Genomic DNA, 11,670 nt, shown 5'->3' with positions numbered 1-11,670 from the left:
TCGATAGTGAAAGCAGTAGTCATCTTGAAAGGAATGTTGTTGACTGTTATGGGTTAATTACTAAAGAAAGTGAAAAGTTATACTTTATTACCCCAAAAATATAGGGAGCGGTGAAAGCGTTACAATTTGGAAACCTGATTTTCACAAATATATATATTCTTTTTAAAAAAGTAAAATATTTTCAAAATATGAGTATCATGTTTTCATAACACCATGAAACATAAACAACTTTATTTGTAAGCACTATAATACAAAACAAATGATTGGTTGTTGGTGGAACAAGGATTTCCCTCAGGAACTAGCAATTAAGTGCATCTCCAATATGGCGCCTACGAGTGACGACTTGTTTTATGATAATCTGCTGGAATCTTGCTGGAAGGGTCCGCGCGCGCTGGATCGCAGGTGACAGTTAAAAGCACGCGCGCTGTCAGATGCTAGGCTCTAGTGGAAGTTGGTAGATCGCTGGAAGAAGCATGTCCGCGCTGTGCAGAGCCGCGTGCCTGAAGGTGCTGCCCCTTGTCAGGGGCCCACTGCACCGCACCGGTAAGCAAGCACGTTTCTGCATTTAGAAACTGAGAGGGAATTGATTTTGTTGCAGAATATCCACCCGCTATATACAGTGGGGGAATTGCTTCTGGTGAAAGTAAAGCGGGTTGAGACTATCAGTGTGTGCACCCGAACTATACGTTTCCCTTCCTATACCTGGGGGAGTGTATCGGTAAAAAGCAGAAGAGAGAATCTTCGTAGAATTGTGGGGAAGGAAAACGGTGTTCAGCAGGTTTGGTCATTTTTTGTACCTTTACTATTTATTGCGGATATTTATTGCGGATGCACGCTGTGACAATATGTTTGGGTGGGTGTGGACTCCCTGGCTGCCACTCGGGAGCCGCACATTTCCCTTTGTGGTACCCGGTCCTCGCTCTCTTAAGCATCGTTGGACATAATCTTGTGACCTTCCTTCCTCTTACTGCCCGTGTCATGAGTCATTATATAGGAACAGCAACGGTAAGGGGCGAGTTTGCAGCTCAGACAGGGCATGCATCGAGTTGCATTGGCGAACAATGCAAACTACGTTGAATAAAACGGGCATCTTCTTCCCGATTAGGGAGGCGATCGGCATGCTGTGCAGCTTGTTGAATGTGTCCTTGTGGCGTGAGAGTTGGGGATGCCCTCCCTCTGTACCTGACACCATGCCTGTGCATGGTGGCGTGTTGCACTTCGGCACTGTGGGTTTTTTGTGTGCCTTTAAACGCTGGCGTCCGCACTGCGCAGAGAGCCTGCCACCAACGCCCCTCCCTTCTCCCTTTCACACCCTGCAGCTGCATTTACCGAAATAGGACTCCACGTTAAAAACCCTACATTCTTTCTTTGCAGAAAGGCCGCTTTAAGCGAGCAGTTCCCCCCCTGTAAAATAGTTTTGTCTCAAGCCAAGGGCACGGCTATTGGAATGCGTTTCGCGAAGGTATGAAGGGTTCGGCGATTGCCAATTCAGATTACTTTATTTGCACTACAAACGTTACCAAGTAAATGCTTACGTACAGTGATGACAAGTAACTCCTCCTTTTCATGGTCTATACTACTTTTGCGCGTGCCTTGTTGCCCCTTCTGTTGTCTCTGCCAGACGCGCATAACCCAAGAATGAGGCACGCACATTGTTATAAAATATGTCTGGAAACGGTCGTAATTTTAAGGGAGTTTATTAGTGAGTCTCCGGCAGGCTGCCGCAGTCTGGCCTCCATCGTTGCATCGGCTCACGCTACGCTTTCCTGCATTCCAGAACGGTGGAATGCAGGGAAACGAAACGTTCGCAGGTTCAGCATGATACAATACATTATGTATTTAATACACTGTAACATCTCCCTTCCTAATACACAACTGAAGAAAATTAACATTGCAAAAATGCTATGAGGGGGAAAAGCTGGGGAATGAAGAAAGGAGGAGAAAAGAAAGAAACCAAAAATTTAAGATTAAACATTAAGTGAAACCATATACCTGGACATAAAATAGCAAACAATTTCTACAATTGAAACTGTACATAGTGATATGCTTATCTCTTCTAATATTTATGAAAACAACTGCTGAAATAAAGGATACACCCTGACTGTTTCGATGCATCAGCATAGCGTTCCAATTCATATAAATGTCCCTGAGATGTGGACAACAGTCAATAATAAATGAACCCTTCCTTATAATTGGGTACAACTCTCCTGGGTCTTGAACACTTTTCACCATTACTGCTTGAAACCCCATGGTTCTCTCCATTTAGTTCTTTTCCACATCTTCTTCCTCTTTCTCTCTCATCCACACTTTGTCTGCATTTAACAGAATTATTGTCAATATATGTTAATTCATTTTTTCCTGCTAAGGTAATATCATCACAAGACCACTTGTCTCCATTTTCCAAAACCACAGATTTTTTGAGACGCTTGATAACTTTCTGAGGAGGACGAAACTTAGACTCTCCCTTCAAGACTCTTTTTGGCTCCTTTATTTTAATCCAATCCCCAGCTTTAGCATCATTTCCCTTCACATGGTTATGCTGATCATAGTACTTTTTGTATTGATCTTGTCTTTTCCTAACCCTTTCCATGATCTCATCCATGTTAATGTTAGCATCCTTCCTTGTAGACATCCAGGCTGGCTTGAGTCTATTGTTAGCAATTCTACCCCTCATCAAAGTGAAAGGTTCTATACCAGTGACAGAGTGGGGTGTAACTTTATATGTATCCAATGCTTCTTTAAGAGTATCTTTCTATGGTAGATTATTTGCTATTGCCAGCTGAATAGTTCCTTTTACAAAGCGATTCATCCTTTCTACAAGTCCATTGCTCATTGGATGGTACAAAGCTGTGGTATTATGCTTGATGGCTCTATCACTTAAAAATGTTTGCATTTCCTGCGACACAAACTGAGTACCATTATCTGAAATCAGCTCTTGTGGATCACCCTCTCTACTAAAGATCTCTTCCAAAAATCTTGTAACCTTATATGTCGAAACCGATTCTTCCATTATTCCACATTCGACCCACTTTGATGTGTAGTCAACTAAAACTATCAAATATATCTTCATGGGTTCCAACACTTCATAGGGGCCAGCAATATCAATAGCTAGTTTAGACCATACTGCATTAGGCACATTTACAGGTTGAAGAGGTGTGACTCTTACTAATTTGCTTTTATCACTAGCTGCACAAGCAGAACATTCCTTAACCAGTGACTCTACATCACCCCACATACTGGGCCACCAATATGTTCCTCTGACTCTCCTTTTCGTCAAATCTCTGCCAATATGTCCTTCATGAGCAATGTCCATGATTTTTTCCCTCAATGTCACTGGTGGCACAATACGATCACCACGATAGACATATAGATCATCATATGATATTTCGTCTTTGATCTTTTCCCATAGCTTAATTCCATCTTGTACATTCTTCCATCCATCTGCTACAGCCTTTTTTAACATCTCTTGTTCTGGGTCTGAATTAGTGGCTGTCACCCATTCTCCTTTATCGAACCCAGGATGAATCTGTGCAATAATGGAATCCATATCCTGATCTTCAACTAAACTCTCATCACTTGGCATTTCAAGGTATTCATCAGTACAAGGCAACCGGGAAAAACAGTCAGCAACTTTATTAGATCTGCCTGGAGTATATTTTATAACCACATTGTACTGCATAATGATCAAAGTCCATCTCCTAATGCGAGGTGATGTTAAGTGAGAGTTCTTGGGATTGAGCACATGAATGAGAGGTTTGTGATCTGTTTTCAATTCAATAGGAACTCCCCAAATTAGCCCTTTGAAGTGTTCTAAGATCCATTTAACACCTAGTGCTTCTTTTTCAATAGTGGAATAATTTCTCTCTGCTCCCTTTAAAGTTCTCGAAGCAAAAGCTATCGGGACAGGTAAACCATCATGGAATTGTTCCAGAACTCCACCCAAACCAATGTTGCTTGCATCAACTGACAACACAGTTTTGGCCCCAGGGTTGAACATCTTGAGTGTGGGTGCCTTATTGATTAGATTTTTTATATTGTCCAATTCCTCCTTACATTCTACTGACCAATCAAATTTTGTGCCTTTGGTCATCATATTCCTCATGTGAACAGTTTTTTCTGCATAATGGTCAACAAACTTAGAATAATATTCAGTAAGACCAAGTAGACTTCTAAGCTGGTCTTTATTTGTAGGATCAGGGATCTTCAGGATAGTATTTATCAGAGCTTCCTTGGGTCTTATGCCTTCTTCACTGATACAGTGGCCTAAATATGTAACCTCCTTCCTTTTTAATTTTGCATTTCTCTATTTTTAGAGTTAGGCCCCTTTGTTGAATTATCTGCAGAACTCCTAACAGTTTGGCATCATGATCTTCTTCACTCATGGCAGATATTAAAATGTCAACCTGAAAATAATGTACACCTTTTAGACCAGCAAACAGGTGCTGCATTAGTCTCTGAAATACGGCGGCTGCCGATGCCAACCCAAATGGCATCCTTTTATATCGAAAAGCTCCCAACGGTGTTATAAATGATGTAAGGTGCCTAGATTCATCATCTAATACAACCTGATGATATGCTGATGACAGGTCTAGAGTGGAGAAGAATTTTGCTGGTTCCATCGTTGTTAACATCTCTCCAATGTTGGGTAACGGATGTCGGTCAATCTATATGTTGTTGTTGAGGTCTCTTAAGTCTACACACATCCTAATTGTCCCTTCAGGCTTTCTCACGATGACAATGGGAGAAAGCCACTCTGAACTTTCAATCGGTTCAATAATATTATGAGAGCATAATTTATCCTCCTTCTGAAGGGCCTCCCTTGTACCAATAGGAATATTACGTACTCTGTGCAGAACTGGCTTAGCTCCCCTCTTCAATATTATACGATGCTTAAAACCTTTCAAAGCTCCTATGCTGTCATTGAAAACCTTGGGAAAACTTTTCACCAGATCCTCAGCAGAATCACAAGAAGTACTCGTTACACTCATTATTGGTTCCTCTTCTCCAGGATGTATTCTAATTCCTAGTGACGCTTGTTCCCACCAACCAACTATTGAGTAACCTTCTTTGGCAACATAAAGTTTACAAAAGGTCTTCCTCCTCCTGAAACACAATTTTACCCAGGCATATCCAATTATGTCAATGGGTGTCTTCCCGTAGCCTGTGGCTTTGACAGTGGGCGCATGAAGCTTTATTATGTCCATATTCAACACATTCCTAAAAGTATTTGCATCAACCATGGTATAAGGTGATCCTGTGTCAACCATCACCTGCAACATAGTATCATTTATTGTCATGGACACCCATGAGCCCGTAGCATTTCCAGTCGTGGCAATAGTAAGTATTTGCACTCTATCTTCCAGATCGCTGGTAATCGCAACAAGATAATTTGACATAGAGGCTTCTTCTACCGTCCCTACTGATGCCATAGTCCCTCTGTTCCATTGGCTGTTGCTTCTCATGTTGTTATAACGTGAATTGTATCTGCCTCTACCTCTCACATTGCGGCAAACTTTACCAAAATGGCCCACATATCCACATTTGTAACACTCCATGGAATGAGCCGGGCATTCTTTCTCAATGTTCACATGTTTCGCCCATCCACATTTAAAACACTTGTTCTGTGATCTTTGAAATGTCTCTCTGTTTTGTCTCCAATTTGAGTTAAAATCTGACTTTATTACCTTTTTCACTACGGCAACAAGTGCTTCTTCATCACCGTCATATTTTCCCTCACTGGTGACATGTACAGATTTAATGTCAACACTGTCATTCTTGTTCTGAATCTCCTTCATACACTTCTCTCCAAGTTCGAACGTCCGCGCTATTTCAATGGCTTGCTCTAAGGATGGGTTCTTAGCTTGCCAAAGGCGTTGTTGTATACGGTTGTCAGCCACATGCAGTACTAATTGGTCCCTCATATACTCATCAGCCACACCAGTGAATTCACATGTCGAAATGAGTCCTCTAAGAGCTGCAATGTAATCATCAACAGATTCACTTTTGCCTTGTTTCCTGGACAGAAACCTATATCTTTCTAGAACAATGTTTGTTTTATTGCCGAAATGTTTGTTCAATTTTATCAAAGCAATCTCGTATTTCCTTGAACTGGAGGTAGAATCCCCAGCCCCTAGTTCATTAAAACTAGGCTCCGGTAAAGTCCTGAAAATTCTTAAGGCTTCTGCACCTATACAGTTCAGCAAAGTGGCTTCCTTAACATCATCATTGTATTTTGCACCACCTACTGCCCTTAGGTAAACTTGGAAGCTATCTAGCCATTGCTCCCAGGGGCATGTCGAATTACCAGGCAAGGGTAGGAACTTCATTGGGGCCACAACACTCTGCATGGTTGCTGATGTTATATATCTGTTTGTAGGTGCCCAGGTTTCTTTTCAGATTTGTTTTTTTGTCTTTATTTCCTCTATTTGTTTACTTCCTTCCTTTTGATTTTTTTTTTTTTTAAAAGTCCAAGTTCATTGTGCAGCCTCCAATCCTTTTTTATAAACACTACTGCAAACTCATAGAGCCAGAACAATGAAACACATTCCAACTGACTGTAGCAAATGTCCAATTATGACCTTTTTGCTCGCTGCCAAAGTCTTTAGCAATGCCAAAACTTACTGAAGCCACCTTGTGCACATCAATCGAACATTACGTTTTCACGAAGGCGCTTGTATCCATTTGTATACATGGTTGCCATGGTGTTTCTACTGAAATCACTTAAGATGGAGGCACGTCCACTTACGTCGTTAGGTCCTTTACTCTAAGAATCCAAGCACGGCTCATTCAGATTGCCGTTAGCAGCCCGCGCGCACACTTAAAAAATGCTATCTTCAATCGCAAGGTACGGAGACAATTATATGTATTTCCCTCTGTCGCTCCGTACCTCTTCACATCGCCTTTGCCATCGCAAGGTGTCCGATGTTAAAATTCACGTTTGGGGTTCGCAGGGAAAACTTCGTAATCATCGGATGGTGTGCGCATCCAGTCGGAGACTCCCTCCGTACACGCTAAAGAGCGTTCCTCGTCGCCATTGTTATAAAATATGTCTGGAAACGGTCGTAATTTTAAGGGAGTTTATTAGTGAGTCTCCGGCAGGCTGCCGCAGTCTGGCCTCCATCGTTGCATCGGCTCACGCTACGCTTTCCTGCATTCCAGAACGGTGGAATGCAGGGAAACGAAACGTTCGCAGGTTCAGCACGATACAATACATTATGTATTTAATACACTGTAACACACATCCACCCCTCTTGCTCATTTTGTAACAATTTGTAGATATTTAATTAGTTGTATCTCCTTGACGGTGGTGAATTAAGTACAGTCGAAGCATTGTGACTTGCTTTCAGCTCCGTCATTATTTGCGGAACATGATGCGTTAATCGGTGGTACAACGGGGGACATTCTCTAAAACAAAGTTGCCCTTTACGTTCGACTCCCCCTCTCAGTGGTGGAGTCAGTGTCATTGATAATGGGAGTATCTAATTTCCCAACTCTGGAGACGTTTAGGTACGTTTTGCTTAAGAGAGCCTATTAATACAAATGTCTTCTCACTTAGCCCTGTGTCTCCTTCCACGTAAGATTCTCGAGGTTTCCATATATTGTGGTAGTACTCATTCTTTCATTTCATTATCTATTTCGGATAGCAATTCAATATATACAATTTGAAATCAAAGACGATACAATGTGTAATTTTCCGATAAATTGAAAGATTGCTAAAATTCATACATATATCGCATGGAGGGGGATTTGACATTCGGCCAAAGGCCCGTGGCCCCCTCCCCCAACCTGCCTACTCCGCCCTCTTCCTCTATCTCACGTCCAAGACAAACTCGTCCAGGGCTGAACACAGGCTCCCCAGTAAGAGCTTATCTTTTTTTGTAGGTATCGGTAACGGACCATTTTACAGCAGCAAGTGATTAGTGACGGAAACAATAACTGGCAATGACCATTGCTGTGGTATTTTTTTCCTTGTTATCTTATATAAGGTTTTTAAGAAGCTATCTAGTATAATTTTGGGTGATTAGAAATTATGGGGGCTATGGAGCAAGCTGTGTCAGACAATAACCAAACGTAATTGTACCAATCCTAAATGATTTTACCTCTTAATCAAATGTTAATCAAGATAAATACCCAATGAGTCTATTACGACAAAGAAAAGAGCCAAAAATCTGCCCACATCTAATTTTCGGAGTAAAAAATCCTATCAGAGGTAATGTGAAAGATCTTTTGGTGTGCACCATGACTTGTAACAGCCACCATAACGAGATTTGGAAAGCTATTTCTAGACATTGGCACTTGTTGCAATTGGAGAACCCCAATTTGCCTCACCCCCCCTTTTCCATACAAAAAAGGAAAAACATTGAAAAAATGGCTGTCTCGTACTGACAGAGCCTCTAAGTCTAGACCTTCTATAACTACCACCATCTGAGGGATGGACCTGGCAACATGCCATTTTCTGTGTGGGAGTTGCTGCAGATTTACGTCTCCATGTACGACTGTTACTATGAATAACAAGATATGGACTCTGAGGAGCCATACGACATGCAACAGTACTAATGTCATTTACGCTGTAGCATGTACTTGTTTAAAAACCTATATTGGCAAAACCTCTAGGCCTGTGAAAACTAAGATTGTGGAACACAAGCCTAGAATTAGGACCCAGAGCTTAATGTCACCCTTAGTGACACATTTTCTTGGCTGAGCTAAATGGCCCAGCCAACTTTAAATGGTGGGCAATTGAGAAAAGATTTTGGAAATGATGGATAGAGTCCATCCACTAGACTAGCCCAACGCGAACAATGGTGGATGTAGCACACTCGCTGGCATGTTAGTGGACTGAATAATCAGGAAGAGTGGAACCAACTGGGTTGCACTTAGTTTCCTATGTCCACTTAGATTCAGTTTGTTGTTCTGGTGTAACTTTTTAGTCCCCCACCATCTCCGCGCAATTAGGAGGTTTAGACCCCTCCTTTTTAGGCAAGCAGCATTTAGTAAATTGTATTCTTTTTGGCAATCTGTTTCTAGACGTCGCGATATGCAGCGTTTGTTTTGAAGCTGATTAAACACTGCCTTGCAGACGGTTATCCAGTATTCGAACATGGCATCTACCAAAACTGACACAGCGTGTCATTTGGCGCGCAAAGCACTACTTAGTGATTTCTAACATTGGGCCAGGGTATTTCACTGGACGCTGGTTTGGTCCCATATGGCTTTCCCCCCCGAGCAAGGTTTTCCTGCTTACTAAGCGGTAAGTGCAGAAATGATTATAGTTGGCAGGGACTGGATCACAGATCTCAGTAGCGGCTGCTTTAATAGGGCGGGGGCGCACCCCCCACCCGGAGCCCCCACAACACCCAGGGAGTGTGCAGACTCTGCAGAGAACAGTGTTCACAAGTTCTCTGAACTTCTTTTCTGCTCTGCATAATTTTTACACAGCGTGGCAGCAAATTAATAAATAATCTGCGGCTCTAATGTTGCGCTGTCTTCATGGCTGCTGGGCCTGCCACACTGACAGAGCAGGGACGTGTCCCCGTTTGCCAAAGCTTTTTTCAATGTAAAATGCGTGGAGCTTGTAGCTCCGCACACTGTACGTAACTCCATGGAATCTAAGATGCTGGCAGGGCGCTAGAGAGGTGGCCTGCCATTATTGATCTGTGCGCAAACAGCACACCAGTGTTAGGCACTGGTGACCCGAGGACCGTCCTATTTATTACGCACACACGGCAGAGTTGCATCACTCTGCCGCGTGTGCCCTCAAAGGTACAGGCACCACACTCCTCCTCTTTTCATAACAAATACAATAGGAGGCACACACATATACTTCACTGCAAACTTTACAAACCCCATTATTTGCATCCTTCCCAGGCTCACAAGTTTTTCTTCAGCCCATGGACTGGGCACACCAGTTCAGGGGCAAACACATAGTCACTGAGATGGGCAGGCTTCCCCCTCCATGTCCTCTGGGGATACCTCCTGCTTGCCTCCCAGATCGAGCACTCACCTGCGTCCCCTCGACCCAGGGGACTCGGTGGATGGGCAGGCCACCGGTCTCAACCATTATCTCTTCGCAGGGTTGCCCCTGGCCTGGTCTCCCCCACCTTCTTAAAGAAACGGGCATTTTGGGTGACGGTGGCAGTTCCATCCAATTCACTCACCATAGAGCCACGCACAGCTACCACGTCCAGGGGACTAGGCTTATAAGTCAGTGACCGCTTGCCTTGTGGATGCCGGTTCCTCGCCAACACTTCATCACCGGGGATCAGCTGATCGGGTCGGAATCCTCTTCTGGTGTTCTCTCCTTCTGTCCTCGACCTCCTTTCTCGCCCCACCTGAGCGTCGTCGATCACTGCTGGTTCTCGCTCCAGCACTTCAGGTATTAACCACCCCATACACCGTCAAAACATTGCTTCTGCTGGTGCCAATCCAGTCGATGCATGAGGGGTGGCCCTGTACTCCCTCAAACTGGTACAGCGCCTGTTGTAGGCATTGGCCCTGTCCATAAACAATCCGGAACACTTGGTTGAGGGTCCTCATGAACTGCTCCACCACACCGTTGGCACGGGCCAGACTGGTGTGATCTTTCTTTAGTGTATGCCATACTCTTCAATCAACTGAGCGAAGCTGTCCCCTTGGAACGGCGGTCCATTATCGAGCACAGGGTCTGAGGCAACCCATGCATGGTAAAGATCTTCTCCAGGGCGATTTCCACCTTGTCAAACAACACCAACTGAATGAGCTCGACCTCGTAGTACCGTGACCACTCATCCGCCAGCACCAAGAAGTGAGTGTCTCTGCCGGTGGACCCAAAGTCTGCATGTACACTTTCCCAGGGTCTTGTTCCTCAGGGGAAAGGCTTCAATGAGGGAGCTCTCTCTGTGCTGGGGCAGCTGCCTGATGTCACACAGGTGACACATGTTCCACCTGTTTCTAAAGGTCAGGGAACTAAACCGAGGAGAGCCTTGTAGATGCTTGCTACGTCTCCCTGGTCTCGGATTGTGTTATGAAGGAGCAGCCAGGTGGGTGGTTGTTGCAGAAAGGTCGGCATTACCACCCGCAGCGAGTGTCGAAGTCTGAAATAAATGAAAATATCCAGGGCATTATTGCCTCCTTTTTCTTGGGCCTATTGTGAGGTCAAAAATGTTCCTTCCGGAAAGAGTGTAAATGTAGCTTTTCTGCCCAGAGCAGGAACACTTTTTCGTTCGTAATGGGAATTCCTGGGATGTGTTTGATCGGGAGAAGAGGAGAGAATCTGGATGTGACGTTATTGACCTTAGCAATCTTTTTCCAGATTGAGTATGTGGTAGCAACAGGGTTCATGGATGGTTGGGTGACCGGGAACTGAACAAAGATTATAGAGCGAAGGAGATGCGGTGTCGCCAGTGCCCTCTCTATCTGTACATGGGGTCTTATGAACTCTGTGGCGTACCATTGACTGAGGTACTGGGCTTGGGCTGCCCAATAATAGCATTCAAGGTCCAGAAGTGCCAATCCTCCTTGTCATGTCGGCAGAGCTAGTGTGGTGTAGGCAACTCTCGCTACCTTGCCAGCCCAGATGAGGTCGAGGACCATGCTTTTGATGCGCTGAAGAAATGTTTTTGTAAGAAGCAGTGGAATATTTGAAAATAAATACAATAATTTCGGGAGAATGATCATTTTCACTAGTGATACCCT

At 43.8% G+C, this 11,670-nt stretch overlaps 1 protein-coding gene across 1 annotated transcript in view; it reads left to right on the top strand.

Annotated features, from left to right (window-relative positions):
• Positions 1 to 387: 387 nt before the first annotated feature.
• MGARP (mitochondria localized glutamic acid rich protein) overlaps positions 388 to 11,670 on the top strand; it is a 353,565-nt gene continuing 342,282 nt past the window's right edge. The window contains exon 1 of the mRNA XM_069631085.1: positions 388 to 543. Within this exon, the coding sequence (XP_069487186.1) occupies positions 474 to 543 (70 nt within the window). The 5' untranslated portion in view covers positions 388 to 473. The remainder of the gene's footprint in view (positions 544 to 11,670) is intronic.

The sequence above is a fragment of the Ambystoma mexicanum genome, chromosome 6q (genome assembly GCF_040938575.1).
Source record: "Ambystoma mexicanum isolate Mex_15411 chromosome 6q, UKY_AmexF1_1, whole genome shotgun sequence".
In the NCBI taxonomy this organism is placed as follows: Eukaryota; Metazoa; Chordata; class Amphibia; order Caudata; family Ambystomatidae; genus Ambystoma; species Ambystoma mexicanum.
The sequence above is the reverse complement of the archived record's forward strand: the minus strand, read 5'-3'. Positions and strand labels throughout refer to the sequence as shown.